Raw genomic sequence first — 18,383 nt, 5'->3', positions numbered from 1 at the left:
AGCCATAGAAGAATTAAAGTAGGACTATTTTACCTGTCTTACAACAAAGATCTCAGATCAGTCCATTAAATAGTAGGTGAGTATGATCAAACAAATACAAAATTCTTGATTACTGTAATCCCTAAAAAAATCTTTAAAACAGACTTTTTATCCAGAACCATATATGATGGGGATGATGGGAAAACACATCTTCATCAATATTTGCAAGATACCTTTTCTTCTCTTCTTGCTGTACATGTTCATCTGTTCTCTGGACATCCTGAGCTCAGCCTTTCAGTTAGCTGGAGGTAAACTTTAACATCTTTTTGTTTTACATTTTCCACTGTTCACTGATATAGTAACTATATTGTAAACACCATACTTCCAAATGAAATGTGAAAAGCTGGTTACTTTGTGACCACTAACTACTAATCTCAATATCACATCCTCAGAGAGAGAGAGAAAAAAAAGCTTTGATTGGGATGTGTTGTATTTTTGGATAGGTAAAGTTGCAGGGGACATATTCAAAAACAACAAAGTGTTTTCTAACCCTGTGGCGGGACTGGTGGTCGGAATACTGGTCACTGTCCTGGTCCAAAGTTCCAGCACTTCCACCTCCATTGTTGTCAGTTTGGTCTCCTCTGGATGTAAGTCAGATGCAGTCATTACAAACCTGGTCTCGCTCAGCATAATCCAAAAACCCATGTAGAATATTAACATTCCTAAAGCACAGCCCTCTGGAATACTCGATTCTCATTGGTTAATTGCTAGCGGGCTGATATTTCTTAATATTCAGTTTGTGCATTGAATATGCTTACTTATATTAATAAGAATTATATAAAATTTAATTTACACATTCTGTAAAAGTTTATCCATGGCTTCTTACCCCAGTAGGGGCAATCTTTTCCCTCTTTTAATATTTGACATTTTGTGCTATAACAACTAAATTAGCAAATGCTACTATTTATTTCCTATAATAACACATTGGCTGATGCATAATCATCCAGGACATGCTAAACTTATATCTAAATATGTTACCGTTTAAGTAAATCCACAATTTTCTTAAGGGGGGCATCCTATATTTCATCAATAGGCATAACTTGAAGGCCTAACTTCTAGGTTGTGTTTTGCAATACTGAGGAACGCAGATAGACCCTTCTAAATGTATGTCTGAATTTCATTCATACTACACGCATTCATACTATATAGAATGTACTTTTAAATTGGTCGGTAAGTGTCAGTGTCGTTTATGGCATCGCATCCTGCCTCACTCAACTCAGACTACTTTTGTGTCTCTCATATATCACACTGTGAAATTGTTCTCTCTTATTTCATACAAATGCAAATGGCGGCATCTTATTCTTGTGTCCCAGTTATCGAATGCAGTGACAATGATTAATAGGCTATTATTGTATTATTATTACCTAATGTTCTTCTTGTTGCTGATTGTTTTATATTTATATTGCACTGGACAAGGTGCGTTCACGCCATGTTTTAATTATCATAATTACGAGATTACAACTTGAAAAAAGCGTTCACATTCTCGTAGAACTTTTAATTACAACTTGTAAACTGCTCCAACTTGTACCATGTGAGAACACTGTACCACCTGTGCACCGCAGATTCATTTTGACATTGATATTGTTGCCACAGTGTAGAATTCCGAACAGCTCCGAGTACAATGTCACATGTAATTACAGCAATTATGACATGGCGAGAACGCAGCATATTTTTCTCTTTAGTGGAAGCTTTAGGATTATGGTAAAAAATGCTAAAATAATTTAAACTAAAATTACGATTTTTATTTATTTGGAGAGAAGCAGTCTAATAGGCCTACTTTCTGAGAATTAACATTTTGTGCACAATAATAGCCTCCTGTTTTTTTTTTTCTCTCAACTGCCTAAGGATGATTGTTATTGAAACGTGACTCACATCTATCGACCGGGTTTCTACATTCTGTGTTTCATGCAGTGTTGGATGTTGGATCTGCCATTCCCATCATCATGGGTTCAAACATTGGCACATCTGTCACCAATACCATTGTGGCTCTGATGCAGGCAGGGGAGAGAGAGGAGTTCAAACGGTAGAGAGAGCATACATTACCTCACACTGTCAGCATTCAACCATCAATAAAAAGTTTGGAGCTCTTTAATGACACTTTCTGCGTGGGACTGTTTCAGAGCCTTTGCGGGTGCCACAGTGCACGATTGCTTTAACTGGCTGTCAGTGTTGGTGTTGTTGCCGCTGGAAGCCGTCACTGGCGTGATGAGGCTCGCATCGGGGGCAGTGGTTGAAAGTTTCAACATCGTGACCGGAGAGGATGGTCCAGAGCTCCTGAAAGTCATCACAGAACCCCTCACCAAAAGTATTATACAGGTGCACCATTATTCTGTAATACAGTATGATTGGTTGATAGAAATATTTGTTCCAGGACTAACAAGAATGACTTTCTTTCTTGTGAAAAACAAGAACAAAAGCAAAAGAAAAGTTTTAGTACACAGTTGAAAGGCTGTCAATATGACAAAATCACCATATCAAAAAAGAGGTCCATGCTCTATAAAAAAAAATGTTCTCAAGCTATGCAATAAATGTTTCAGAGAATATTGTTCTACATTTTGGTCTGTTCCTCACATAAATCTGGCTTCAGAAGACTTAAGGGCCATTCACACCATAGGACGATGACTATAATTATAAAGTTTAATAATCATTCTAATTCTATGACAATACGAAAGTCCACACTAAAACTATAACTATAAAGACACAGAGGAACAACATAGTTGCAATAACTTTCAGAATTATATTGATGAATGATAAAAAAACATTTACAGTCAATCAGAATCCACACATATATATATAGAGCTTAAGCATTTAAAGCAGCAGACAACACAAACCGCAAAGCAGAACAGAATGTTATAGTGTGTTGGTGTGGACTCTAATACAAAGTTCTGTCGTGGAACTCTAAATGGTACAGGCTAATAGGGCCTTAACTCAACTTGCTTGCAATCACATCATTATCTGTAGGGAGCAGCTGATTGGTTCCTGCAGTATCAGTAGCCAATGAGCTCACTGCTCAACCCTCAAATACTTGTTTAGCATTTGCATTAGTAGTGCAGCGCGCTTTCAGAAACCCTCCACATTCCCCAGCTCCACCTGTATAGATCTGCTATGGGTAATTCATGTATATTATATTGTACAGCAGCAGCATGTCTTACTTGCTCACAGCAGCTTGTTGTGTATGTACTGGCAGTAGAAAGTCCTGCAGGGGAGCGCGGGGCACAACCTAACGCGGGGTTAGTTGTAACATGCTTGTTTTAAATACTTCCGCACATGCTTGGATGACGAAACTTTGTTTATTTACTAGTTGCCATATCAACACTATATAGAAAAAAAAATCCGCCAAAATTATTTTATTTTTGGAAGATATCCATAGACATTTATTAAACCATAGCAAAAGTAAGTTTCTTAAGTTAATTTTTCATCTCTATTTTTTGTGTTTATTTAAAATAAGACAAATCTGATATTATTTTAATCTCCAAGATGTTATTTAACAGTTGAGATAGTTATTTAATGTTTCGCTAACTAGCAGAAGACACTAGCAGGGTTTAAATCCCAGTTGTGCAGGAGGGGGCACGTTGTAACACTGCGTTACAATGTGCCCCTATTAGAAATATGCTATTATATTCTATACTTTTATTAATTTTATTGAGAAAACGTGAGAAAAAGGTGAATAAAGACTGAGTGTCAATGTTCAGAAATTACTAATTATTTATTTGTTTTGAACTATGTTGTATAGCTGTGTTTTCATGTGCTTGTAGTCAAAACTCAAAAATGAGTTTATATTTAATGATTAAAAATTGCCATTATTTTATATGAAAAAGTTTTTAAATTGTATTTTATTTAGAAAATATTTTAGTTTGTTTTGTATATTTTTTTTATTAGATCAGATAACATTTTAAGCTGCCATATGTTATGTTACAATGTGCCCCACACATGTTACAATGTACCCCACCTATGGGGCATGTTGTCACATTTCACTTCCATTCTTTCGGGGTATATCAAGAAAAAAGTATATACTGTATTAATAAAACAAAAACACATAATTGTAGTAGACATGTGGGAAATTAATGTAGGGAAAAATAAATACTCTGAACCATAAGTAGATTTACACAAACTGAGAAAGTCAAAAAGCGTTAGGTTGTGCCCCGCTCTCCCCTACTTGCTCTGCAGCAGCAGCAAAAATAAACAGCAGCAGCAGCGTAGCAGATCTATTCCACCAAGGCCAAACATATCAACATTGTCATACCCATTACCATGACAAACACTCAAATTGAAACACTCAACAGAATTGTCACGACAGAAATATTGTTTATATTGTTTACTTGTTCGTTGTTAGTGTTAACAGGACTTTACAGTGCAGTCACATTTACTGTTCAGTGAAATCTCGCAGGTGAAATCCAGTCATTTTGATAGGAATCCACACAATGGTGAATTCTACACGAGGGCAAAATATTTACGCACACAGATTTCTCAACACCTGGTCACATGGATTTAACGTGGTGACAAAAAGAAAGCTGCTTGGTTTGTGTGGCAAGCAGAGCGGGGCAGAGAGCAGTGGGAACTGAGCGAGGCCGGTGGCGCAAATGCTAATGAGACCACACTGAGGAATACCGGAAGGATAAAAGGAGGAGTGATGGCAGTGAAGGATGAGAGAGGACCAGGCCTGGGACGTTTATTTTAGTGTTTTTATTTTAGTTTATGCTGCAGTCTTCTGTGAGAGGCAGACACTTTACTTCAGTTTTGTTTGTTTTGTGATTAAAGTTGCGTTTGACATTCGCCGGTTCCCGCCTCCTCCTTCCCTTAACACAAACCATGTTACACTTTGAAAGTGAATTCTGTGTGATTCACAGAATTACCACAGTATTGACAACAGACAATGGACCTTTTTTGTGACATCACCTTTAGAATGTGGCACGCAAGTCTTATTCGCAACTTTTATTTGTGCTCTTATTTTGTTTTTTTTTACCTTTTTGGAGCTTGACAGCCCTTCATAATCATCCACTTTCATTGTATGGAAAAGATCAGCGTGACCGTTCTTCAAAACATCTCTTTTTGCTTTCAATGGAAGGAAGAAAGTTTGGAATGAGTATAATTAAATAATGAAAGATTTATAATTTTTGGTGATTTATTTATTAAAGTATGCGGCCAAATGGGTGTCATTATAAATAAAAAGAAAACTGGTCATTAGTTTTCTTGTTAAATACTTTGGAGCTTGTTAAAACTTGTGTAGCCTAATTAAATATCACACTGTACGCCCTCTGGTACTCTTTAGTCTGTCATTAATCTTAGAGTTTAGAATTAAAAGAAAATGTTATTTTTCCCTTTCAGCTGGATAAGACTGTAATCGTAGGTATAGCCACAGGGCAAGAGGGGCTGCGCAATAAGAGCCTGATAAAAGTTTGGTGTCAGACACGGATCACGGTGAGCAACGTTTCTGTTGGCCTACAGATGAAGATTTTTGATGCAGCACATGACGTTATCTAAACATTTTTTATCCACAGATCCAAGAGAATATTTCTTTTGCGCATTCAGAAGCCTCAGCTGTACCAACCACATCACTACACATGAATGCCGAAAAATGTGAGTCAAAACTCTATCAAATTTCAAAGGGATAGTGAACAAAATGGCCAAAAACACAGCAAAGGGCCTTCCTTTGATCAGTCGGCCTTTAGTCATTTTATGCATACTTTTTGAAATAAAACAGTATTGTTATCCATTCTATCTGGCTTCAAACTTTAATACAGAGAAATGCCTTATTCAAACAACACACCCTTTTTTTATGTCAAGAAAAACTCATTTCTGAGTCCCTCTGTTGACTGTTTGGCTCTTCTGCATTTACTCAGAGCTCCGTCTGGGCTAATAACTGTCATTTATTTTGTATTAGCACATCCTGCGATAGAAAGCCTCTGAGTCAGATGCTTGTGTAAAAGACTAATTACACATTCGACATCAACAACAGTAACAAACAGCGTACATGCCGTTTTAGGAAGCAAGATGTTTTTAAACTTTCAATGAGCTTTTGAGTCATCCTGCCTCACATATTGACTTTGAGACAATCAAATTTTATAATCTCATGAGCCATCATAATGAGAAAAAATAGGTAATATTTATCAGGGGACAGTCTATGACTCAAGCCCTTAATTATAAACGTGGGCCTCATTTCTAGAAGCCACTTTTTTGTAAGAATCTGAAATCCTTTTTCTACCAACACATCCCATAATCAGCAGCTGATGGGCTAATCACTGTTAAGATGAACACATGCCTGTCAATGCGTGACTGACGGGCACATTTCCACAGGAGAGTGAAGATGTAAATGCATGTGTGTATTGGAGCAGGCACTCATCTATTTGTGGAGACGGGATTGTCTGATCTGGCTGTGGGCTTGATTCTGCTGTCTTCTTCACTGCTGGTGCTTTGCACCTGCCTCCTGCTGCTGGTTAAGCTTCTCAACTCCCTCCTCCAGGGACAAGTGGCCAAAGCTATCCAGAAAATCATCAACACAGGTAACTGCCAGTTTATACAGTTAATGTGATTGTCAGGAGCCGTGTGAAATGCTTTAAAAGATTAAAAGAAACATTATTTTTCTTATTTGACCACATATGTCACTGTATTGCATCTCAACACATTGATATGCTCTTATGAATTTCAATGGTCCGATCAGCACATTTATGAGATTTATTCTGAACAATTTAGATTTTTTTTTATATTGTCATAATATATCTATCGGATATTAAAAGATGTCTATTTCTTTTAAATCATTTTATTCATTAGTGACTTTAATTTTAAGACTCTCATAATACTGCTCACACATTATCCTCACATATTAATATTATAATTCACTTATTTGCTATATATGTATATATATATTATTCAACTAAATTTTCAAATTGCATGCATTTACATTGAATATTTTATTTCTTGATTTTTTTTTTTTAATTATTAAAAATATATATGTTTTTTTCCCTGCAAAACTCAGATAAAAGTTGGGATTAGTTTACCCTGGGGTTAATTTAACTTGCCAACTTTTAGCAAATATTTCTGTTTATTTCCCTTAATAATTGAATGCTGCATAATTATCCTGTACATACTAACTCCTCTCGAAATATGTTATAGGAGTAAATGCACACTGCCCTATTGAAACACTTCCCTCATGATGGGGTTAATGGCAGAACCACCCCTGACGCAGAACCTGATTTCACCAAGAGCAACATGTTCCTGGATCAAAATCTCTGTCCAATCAACCAATCAAAATTCCAATCAACCAATCAAATTTGAGAGACAAGTTTATGCCAATTTTAGGCTTACAACAACCAGGGTTAGGTGCTTATCAGTGTTATTCACCTTTCATTTCCCTCTGATTTTAGGGATAACGTATGGGTAGGATTGCATTTTATTACATTTTATTACATAGGATTACACAGAATATGTTGACCCAAGAACGTGTCTAACTTGAGTTTTTTAAAGAACTTATATAAGTTCTCCAATAAGCACTTTGTCAGTTTCAAAGACTGCTTCCCTTTTCGAAAGCATGCTAAAAAGTTCATCCAGTGTTTCAGTCTGAGAAACCCTGAAGGGAGCCTCAATTATCTTGTCATTTTTCCAGCATTTTAAGGAGATAAACAAATCACTTTCCTGCAGACTTTCCTTTTCCATTTGGCTGGTTGACTGGCTACCTGGCCATTCTGGTTGGTGCTGGCATGACGTTTGTTGTTCAGAGCAGTTCGGTGTTCACTTCTGCCATCACTCCTTTGATAGGTGAGTCCTTTCTCCCTAAGATGACCAGGCTGAACCTATGGCCAAGAATATCAGCAAAGAGTTTGAATTTCTTCTGTATAATTTAGCTGTGCATCAACATAACCCGAGAAATTCATTTCACCCAAGATCACCTCTGAGTAATGCACTAGTATTTGCATTTAGACACTACTGAGCCTCAGAGGAGTTAATCTTTAGCCCTCACAGGGTTGACTGTTGACTTCCACTCATTCGTATTCACTATGAGCTTTGTGCTCTGGGAATAAATGGTGTGTTCAGGTCGATGAATAATGTGAAGGTTTTACTCAATGCAGTAAGTCATGCACTCGATTTCCCAGAGAAATGACAGACATAAGTTGTTGTGCTTCAACAAATAAGAGCGAGGGAGAGAGAAATGAAATTGAGGATGGGAGAAACAGTGCCAAGTGAAGAGAGATCTCAACCCTCTCTAATCCACCTGGCCTTCTGATTGAAAGACGAGTGATTGTCTAACTGTGTTCCTGGATTTATTGTAATTAGCTACACAGTGATTAGACTTTCTAGTGAGGCATGACATATTATGGATCCACAGCATCCTAATTACACTGCCTGGGAGACCACTAATCCCAAAGAGCTTTAGAGCTGCCACACAAGCCATAATGTGTGCAGACTATATTTTTCAAACATTATTTCTTCTTCTCAAAGGCAAACCCAGGTAGTCTTTTCAAACATGTGCACTGTAAAAAAAAAAAAAAGTTAAGTTGAATCCTTTTATAATTCATATATAAACGTTGTATAAAACGTTTGAAATTTGCTTTACTTATTTTGATGAGTTTAAGCAATCTAAAACGTGTTGTCATAACTTATTGATCATATAATTTTTCACAATGTGAAGACTTTTAGGGGTTAATGACAAAAGAGAGTGTCATGACTGATAAAAGGAAAAATATTTAAAAAATTTAGTTTAAAATACATGTGCCAATTTCTTAGAAACATACTTTTTGTATTTTTTTTAACAAAAAAAAATCTTTGTTTTTTAAAAAAAAAACGTTAATACCATTTTCAAGAAACGTAACTTCAAGTTAAATTTTAAACGTATAATTTTACACATTTATTCCTGTGACGCAAAGGTGAATTTTCAGCATCATTACTCCAGTCTTCAGTGTCACATGATCCTTCAGAAATCATGTGACACTGAAGACTGGAGTAATGATGCTGAAAATTCAGTGTCACATGATCCTTCAGAAATCATTCTAAAATGCTGACTTGATACTGACATTTTTTAGCTATTAATATTAAAAAGAGTTGCTTAATATATATATATATATATATATTAGGGCTGTCAAAAGATTAATCGCGATTAATCGCATCCAAAATAAAAGTTTGTGTTCACATAATATATGTGTGTGTACTGTGTATAATTATTTTGTATATATAAATACACACACATGCATGTATATATTTAAGAAATATTTGCATACATATACTGTATATATTTATATAGAATTTATACTATATATAAATATATTTTTTTAATATATAAATTACACATTTTTCTTAAATATATACAAGCATGTGTGTGTATTTATATATACAAATTTAATTATACACAGTACACACACATATATTATTTAAACACAAACTTTTATTTTGGATGCGATTAATCGCAATTAATCTTTTGACAGCCCTAATATATATATAATTTTTTTTTTTTTTTTTTTGGAAATCCTAATAATTATTTTTCTAGGATGCTTAGATGAATAGAAGGCTCAAAGAAACAGCATTTACTTGAAATATAAATCTTTTGTAGCAATATCTTCAAAAGTCTTCTCTGTCACTTTTGATCAATTTAAAGGTGCTGTATGTAATTCTTTTTGACTGTACTAAAGCACAAAAATACCATAACATGCTAAGTTCACATACTTGTTTCTCTGAAAAACAATGCTACAGCCAGATTTTCTACTTTGAAATGTGCTTTCCGTGTCAGAATGTCTGTTTTTGTTTTGGTATGTGCGATCCCACCCGCTGACGATTTACCCAATATTGTTTTCGACACCCAGGGTTGCCATTTGGCGGAAAACACAGCGTATTTTAGCCATAGAAACCAGCAAACAAAATAGGTCAGAGATCGCAGATTCTACCCGACCTGAAAAGCCTCAGCATCCATCTAAAAAGCGTTGCGTGCCCTCTGTATGGAAACCCACGTGAGCGTGATGAGGAAGAAGTGCGAGTACAGTACAACCACTAGCTATCTATATTACATACTGCACCTTTAATGAGTCCTTGCTGAATAAAATGATCAGTTTCTTTAAAAAAAAAAAAAAAATCTTACTGACCCAAACTTTTGAACGGTGTGTGTATACATACAGTATATGACTTTATTATAATATAATAATTTCATTCAAGACTCTGAGGGCTGAGTGTGCTATTTATAACAGGGCCATTTTCATAAGGTAAATGTCAGTTCCGTCATGGTCATACGGTTATCCAATTTTCTCTTAATTAGGCTAGATTCACCTTACGGGAAGGTCTCATTAGTAACAGAAATCATCTGCTCTGGTGTCTCTCACGTTCAATGTGCTTTCAGGTATTGGTGTTATAAGTATCGAGCGGGCCTACCCTCTGACCCTAGGCTCCAATATCGGAACAACCACTACAGCCATCTTAGCTGCATTAGCCAGCCCAGGAGACAAGCTAGCTGCGGCCTTTCAGGTGATGACATTTGTGACCTGAACATTGTCACAATTAATCAGTGTCTGAGTTAGAGTACTCTAGGAATGGTGGATTGATCTTAGAATATTGATGTTTCCGTAATACGTAATGTTGTATAGATCCTGTCACTCACATAAGATTACAGTTATTAGCAAACAACATCAATCTAACTTTTCAATCAATTCCTGATGGACAAAATCAAGTCCTACTCTACATTTATTTCCTCGTTCAAGAAGTTCACTCAGATATATGTCACAATAGGGAAGAAAAGACGATCGAAGCCATTGGACCAGATTGTGCCAGCGCAAACCCTCTTTGTGGCGTTAAAAAAACTACTGTCAGGATTTACTATAAACAGTGAAAAATTTGTGCTGAAAAGGCATGGACAGGGTTATTTTTTGCGGCTGACCTTATTGCCTTTGTAGGAGTTTCCCTTTCAGAAGTATTTAAAGGAATTATGCAAGGTGATTTACTAAGGTTTGCACTGGCCAATTTACTGCTTCGGGCCATTATTTACCACTGAAATAAAGCATGTCTTAAATCAGATGCTAATTTGAGCTGCTCTTGGTAGATTGCATTTGTCATTATGGAAAAGATTCGGCTGTCTGTATTTCTTTAATTTGCGCGTGTTGAACTTTCCACTCCCATCTGCGCTTTTATGGGATTGTGCTCTCATGCTAATTTTCCCTGTTTAGTAAATCTGGCCCTTTGTTTCATGTCAACTTTAAAGGGATACAATTCTGTAATCATTTACTCAACCTCCTGTTCCAAACCTGTATGAATTTCTTTCTTCTACTGAACACAAAAGAATATGTTTTGAACTGAAGAATGTCGGTAACCAGACAGTTGATGAGCTCCATTGACTTTTTTTTCATACTATGGAAGTCAATGGGGTCCATCAACTGTTTGGTTACCCATATTCTTAAAAATATCTTTTTTTGTGTGTGTGTTCAGCAGATGAAAGAAATTCATACAGGTTTGGAACAACTTGAGGGTGAGTAAATGATGAAAGAATTTTCAGTTTTGGATGAACTATCCCTTTAAGAAATGATAAAACAGAAGTTTGATAGTTAGCAATTTAATCCTTTTTAATGTTGATAATGAATGATGGCTTTCCAATTTAATAATAATTGTCTAAAATTGCTAATTTTATTTTCTTGATTTTGTTATTTTCAAGGAATAAACATTAAATAAACATCAACATTAAATAGACTAAATTTATTTGAAAATACAAAACAAAACTGAGAAACAGGCTTGCAAATTTATCCTAAATTATCTCTTTAAGTTAATAAATGGTCAAATTTGATTCATTTCATCCATAAAAAATACAGATATACTGTATATTTAAGCGATATTGGCCTTAAGGAATTTGAAAATAAGTTGTATTGCTCATTCCTAGAGACATATTATTCAGATAGTCTGTTTGTAAAGCAAATAAAACCATGTTCCATCCCTCATGATGCTCTGTTCATTGTCTCTCTCAGGTTGCTCTATGTCATTTCATCTTCAACATTCTGGGGATATTGCTTTGGTACCCAGTTCCTCTTAGCCGTCTCCCTATTCGCATGGCACGATTTTTGGGTGAGCGGACAGCAAAATATAGGTGGTTTGCTGTGCTGTACCTGATTCTGTGCTTCCTCCTTCTGCCATCCATTGTCTTTGCCCTCTCCATGGCTGGATGGCAGGTTCTGCTGGGGATCTGTGTGCCATGTGTTGCTCTCCTCCTCTGCATTGTTGTTGTGAATAGACTGCAATTGCAAAAGCCTCACCTCCTGCCTGGGTGGCTGCAAACCTGGGACCATCTACCTCTCTGGATGCACTCACTCAAACCATTGGATACCATCATCACAAGAGTCACATTGTGCTGCAGGAAAACCCGGAACAGTGATCAGAGCCGCACGTCACCCGAGGATCTGCCACAATTGACAGAATATGAAGCTGAAAAAAATCATGCCCCTCTGGCACAAAATTGCCCAACTTTGATTTATGATTATGAGACTGAGACAGGGGCTGTTTTTGACTCGTTGGATGGCAAGAGCAGCAGGCTGTAGACTATATGTGGTAAATTAAATGCTTTTTGGCTCTTAAAATAGTTTCTCTTTTCATATTGTGATTAAACAGGTGTCCTCTCTGCACTTTTTGTGAGTTTTTCTGAAGCAAAACTACCAGACACAGCCACAGAAATTCATTCAAACAATGGGGTACAAATTAGGGCCTCTTACAATTTTTCCCCCCCTTTGTTCAGTGAAAGGAGATTCGTAACATTCAAATAAAATGCTGATCGTCAGCATGATTGTATTACATAAGCTGTTATTTTCTATTAATTTTAAATCAAGTTGGCTATTTTTTTTCAACCCTGCATGTGACCATGTCTAAATACAGTTTAAAACTACAGTTTCTGTGATTTATCATTTATTTATAGAGCATTTAAATTCAGCTTACACTGATTGAAGTGCTGTACAATTTTTTTAAAGAAAAAATATAAAAAAATAGAGTAAAACAAATCAAAATAACAGTTAATAATCCATAAGTTAATAGTCAGGAAAGGCTAGAGAGTAAAGATGTGTCTTAAGTCTAGATTGAAAAACAGAAGTAGAAGGAGCACTCAACTGAATCCATAACTGTGGAGCACCAACTACAAAGGCTCTGTCACCTTTTGATTTAAGACGTGACCGTGGGACATGTAAGAGTGCTTTACTGGCAGACCTGTATAATTATTACCTGTTATTATTAAAAATGATTTGCCATCCAGCATGTAATATCCTCAAGACAGTCCATGAGAGGCTGCAGGGAATCTCTAGATTTTAATGGAAGGAACAGCTATGATTCATCGGCATAGAAATGAAAAGAAATTGTATATTTCCTAATGATATTGCAGAGCAGCAAGAGTAATGCCCCCAAAATGGACCCTTGAGGAACCCCACAGGAGAGAATGAGACAGATGATGAGAAAAACTGGCCAATAGCCACTGAGAATGTCCTAGATTTAAGAAATGACTCAAACCAGTCGTGCTGTATCCTTAATGCCTACCCACTGTTCAAAGCATCAGAAGGATATTGTGATCTATCGAGACAGTACAAGTGACTAAGAATGAATAATTACTTGAATGCTAGAATCATTTGTATCAAAATAACTTACGATGTCAGAAGGAACAACATCGTGGGGCGAAGTTGTAGATTTCATCTGCATCACTAAGTTCCTCAGGTCAGAGAAAGACACCGGCTGAAAGCTGTTCAAGTTGGTTGTATTAACTGAACAGTCAACCAGAGTATTAGAGTGAGAAGGAATAAGGAAGGATTAAATGCCATCAATCTTTTCAATAAAAAAACTCAAAAATCTCTCACAAATATAAAGGGATGACCGGGATACTTAATTAGAGATGCAAGGTTTAATTATTGAATATATAGTGCTGAACAGGATTTTAGGGGTATGAGAATATTTACTGATTATTCCAGAGAAGTAAATTTGGGACATTTGTATTTAAGAGTTGCTACAGAGTCCAAGATATCTGAGTAAGAACAATTAAAGAGAGAAATTAGATTGTCTGGGCTTGAAGAACGCTTAGCAGCAACTGAAACTGCTGTTGAAACATCCAATTTGCATGGAACACCACACATTTTACTGCATGTGACAGAGAATTCCGCAAATAATATATTTTCACCGCAAATATGAATAAGGTTGAATTAATGGCCAGTCATAAATTGAAGACTCATTTTCAGTCAAGCTCAGTCCGGCTATATGAATGAACACTTTTAAATTGACTTCCTTGAGTGGATCCTGTGACTTTACTGACAAGTCAATTTTAAAATGCTCGATTTCAGTCCTCAGAAGCAATGACACGCATAGTCAAGCATATGACTAATTTCAACATGCTTTTCACAACGGTCATTTTCACATGGAATTAAACTGACTGACTTCACTGAGAGCCTCTCAGTGACAGTTCTCATTAATATTTGAATGTAAGATAGGCCTATCGTACATGATGTTGTGTGGTCTCATTATGTGATGTTGCGTATTTGGTCACGTTCCATGATTCCATCTACAGCAAGTATGTGTGGGCTTTGAGGACCACCCACACAAACAAGGTGCTGTAAAAAAAAAAAAAAAAAAAAAAAAATTTTAAACTACTCTCAAATGTTGAGGTCAGTCCAGTTTGAGGTCAGTCGTCTTTGCAACTCCATAATGTGATTTATTTTAAAACATTTAAGTTTTAATTTGGTCAGAACAAAAGTGGCAGATATGTTACTTACTTGAGCCTAGGACGTACTTCTTATTGTCATGCCGATGTACAATGAAAGAGTCTGCTCTGATGTGTTGATCACAGATTAATCTGTGCAGAGGAGCAGTGCTGAAGCACAACCCTTATCCCTTATTCACACTGCACACGTCTGCGGTGCATTACGGCTCCGACAAGGTTTTGCTCCGTCCTCCAAGCGGCTCCAACTCAGACCAGGAGCATTTCAGAAGAGAAGCAACTGGGGTCGCCAGACCACAAGATTTGCCTGTCCGATGTTGTTTTTCTTGATTTTTTGTGTTTTTCTTGATTTTTGGGGTTCAACCATGGGTAAGTTGGCCGTGTGTTTTTCAACTTCGAGAATGAACCTCTCGTCCATTTCTGGCCTCCTGCCAAGGATATAGTGATGTGAAATACGATCATCTGCACATCCTTTTTTTAACTTTATATTGTATTTGAACTGTGCTTGGCTTGGACGGCTTGGACGCGGTGTCTAGACTAAACACCTATCTTTAGCGAAGCAGCGCAGAGAGCGCTTCTGAAACGTGCTTCAGCGCACAAGGATTGACTAGTGTGGCCGTGGTCAGCTCTGGTGGCCGTGTCGGAGCCATGATGCACCACAGACATGTGCAGTGTAAATAAGGGGTCATAAATAATAACTCCACAAATAACTTGCAATTGAATGGTTCAAACAAAGATGGCGATAGACAGGCAAAATTTCCTTACTGCAGCTTTAATTATGTTTGTTGTCAGATTTGGCATTTGAACCATTTTCTTCAGGTGTAGAATGTCAAATGTTGTCAAATGTTGCTGCCTTTGCAATCTAGAGTGTGTTCTAAAAGGGACTGATGGGAACAGGCGGGTCCTGGCTGTCCTATCATATGAAGGGTTAACCTTGGTTGACCTTGCGGAACTGGCATAGAACTGGAAAAGAATGGTTCGTGTTCTGGAGCCAGAGCCTGTTTTCGACCAAGCGAACTGGAGCATGTTGCAAACCGGATGCGTTTTTACATTGCTCAGCGAGACAGCACCAGTATTTCTTCTCAAACTGGCTCTGTTCGAGACCAGGGCCATGTCAGAAATCACCCCCTATACTCTTAAATTTGAGGGGACAGCCATTTGTAGTGGTGCCTGGAACCATAGTGGATGTTATCGAGTGCACCCATTCAATCCCAGAATACACCGCAATAACGAGTGTACAACCTATGTACGCTCAACAGATAGAGAATATATACGCTCAATAGCTAGAGAATACCCATAATGCACTGTGAGGGTCGCGCCAAATGAATTCTAGAAGATGCTGGCCGCAGCTGAATCATCATCCATCCATCCATCCATCCATCCATCCATCCATCCATCCATCCATCCATCCATCCATCCATTTTCCAAACCGCTGGTCCAACGTGGCTACAGCTTAATATCACACAGGTATAAAGTCCTTTTTCATTGATTATTACATTGTTTAATTGAAGGGTTAGTTCATCCAAAAATGCAAGTTATAAATATGTTCATTTTTCTTACAAAAACCTATTGCTTCACTTCAGAAGGTCTTTATTAACACCCCGGAGCTGTGTGGATTACTTTTATGATGAAGGCATGCACTTTTTTGGGGCTTCAAAATATTGGGTCCCATTCACTATAAAGCTTAGAAGAGCCAGGGTATTTTTTTCATATATCTTCTATTGTGTTCGTCTGAAAGAAGATAGTCATATACACTTATGGCTTGAGGGTGAGTAAATCATGGGATTATTTTCATTTTTGGGTGAACTATCCCTTTAAGGTTTATACATGCTAGTTTCCATGACAGAGTTCAAGATAAATCTTTTCATTACTACTAGGGCTGCTAGTTTTCTAAGTTTCACATTTATTTTATTATTAAACAGCAAGCACAAACTATGCAAAAACCGGCAGCCCTTCCGGCACACTCAGTGTCCAAATTCACTCACTCGTTTTCATTCACTCCTTCAAGTGAACTATATCAACGGAGTAATGTAGGGAATAGTGAATGTGTAAGGGGGCGATTTCGAACACAGCCCAGGAAGATTTAGGGTCTGAGCTGAAACGATCTTTCCAGCCTGGAACCCCTTTTCTGCAGTGGAAATGAGCAGAATGGTTTGAATGGTACAAATAAAGTCCGGGAACCCACACCGGAACAGTGATGGTGGAAAAGGGATATCTGTGACAAGTTCCACGGGCAACACGGCATGGAAGAAATTGGAGAAGAGCAAGCAGCACAGCAGTTAATTAATATGAAACTTGCCAGCGCAGCTTGCCAAGTCTTTACTACCCTGTCTTTGAAGAATTTTTAGTTCAGATATCATAGGCTGTCACTTTTTTTTAATATCTGTAAGGAAATTATTACATTTACCACAGTTGTGAACATCAACCTTACTTACCAAATATGTGGATGTGTATTTTCCTTGGATAACATGCCGTTTTTTTGTTGGTTTGTTTGTTTTTTGACAGAGACCAAAACATTTTTTGTGGTCCTGGGTATCGTATTAAGTTGACAGAATTTTTGGCATCTATGTTTAAAGGTCCCATGGCATGAACATTTTTTATGAGGTTTTCCCCTAGCCTGCCTATGGTCCCCCAGTGGCTAGAAATGGCGATAGGTGTAAACCAAGCCCTGGGTATCCTGCTCTGCCTTTGAGAAAATGAAAGCTCAGATGGGCCAATCTGGAATCTTCCCTATATGTTGTCATATGGGGAAAGGTTACCTCCCCTTTCTCTGCTTTGCCCGCCCAGATAATTTGGCCCGCCCATGAGAAAATGAGCTACGACTGTGCGAGAGCGATATTGTTTTTTCCTCGAGAGACATCATGGCTTGCAAACGAGCGAAGCATGGCAGTTGCTCAGTGTTTGGATGTACAAATGAACACATGACTTCAACATACGTGGACATGGAGAACTTTGTCATTAAAAAATGAGCCAGAGTACTCATTTCTTACTCATAGATAGAGGGAGGCCTTTTCTTTTGAGTAAGAGCGTATTCACTCCAACAAAGTCCACTAGTTCACTTGCTTTGGTCCAGACCAAATACAATGTTGATTTTTTTGTTTGGTGTGGTTCGCTTTCATACTGCCCTTTTTGCAAGTGAACCAAAATTTATTTTATAAGAACTCCAGCATTATTCTGCCTTTAGTAAGTGCAAAGTGTCTTGAAACTACTATAGCATATTAGTATGGGCATTTTTCACAAATTAATGAAGCAGTCAAATTAAGAGCAGTTGACTGTCGTCGTTGCGTATTAGCTTGGTTGTTCTGTTCATAAGTGTTTTGTTTCTTCTGTGTTCTTGAACATAAAGCATAAGCTGCTGCAACTAGATCCTCACCTCATACCTACAACCCAGTTGTGACATGTGGATTCTACATTCCATGATATTTAATAATAATAATAATAAAAAGTTTGTTTAGGAAAGTCCTGTGGTGAAATTTTTTTGTTTTTATTTGGTGTTTTAGGAGCAATTCAAATCAAGAAGACATTTTACCTCAGGGTCTGCTTTAGCCATGTTGTACCCTGTGTTGTACCCTGTCTCTGCGGTAGAGGTTTATTTCAGTTTATGATTAAAGTGTCAAAAATTATTGAGCGTTGCTTTCAGGTGACAGCCGGGAAATTGTTTTTACGGCTATCCTATGGTGAGACATGATTGAAAAATGGCTTTAGACAC

The 18,383-nt window shown here is 37.2% G+C and overlaps 1 protein-coding gene across 1 annotated transcript; it reads left to right on the top strand.

The window, feature by feature from the left end:
• Positions 1-166: 166 nt before the first annotated feature.
• Positions 167-12,530, top strand: slc34a1b (solute carrier family 34 member 1b; the record flags this gene model as incomplete). Its single annotated transcript, XM_079898751.1, has 10 exons — positions 167-287; positions 483-626; positions 1,951-2,062; positions 2,160-2,355; positions 5,365-5,457; positions 5,538-5,616; positions 6,372-6,539; positions 7,675-7,791; positions 10,355-10,479; positions 11,964-12,530. 10 exons carry the CDS (start codon positions 167-169, stop codon positions 12,528-12,530), a joined length of 1,722 nt encoding a protein of 573 aa, XP_079754877.1.
• Between the last annotated feature and the right edge of the window lie 5,853 nt (positions 12,531-18,383).

The sequence above is a fragment of the Squalius cephalus genome (genome assembly GCF_949319135.1).
Source record: "Squalius cephalus genome assembly, chromosome: 17".
Lineage (NCBI taxonomy): Eukaryota > Metazoa > Chordata > Actinopteri > Cypriniformes > Leuciscidae > Squalius > Squalius cephalus.
The sequence above is the reverse complement of the archived record's forward strand: the minus strand, read 5'-3'. Positions and strand labels throughout refer to the sequence as shown.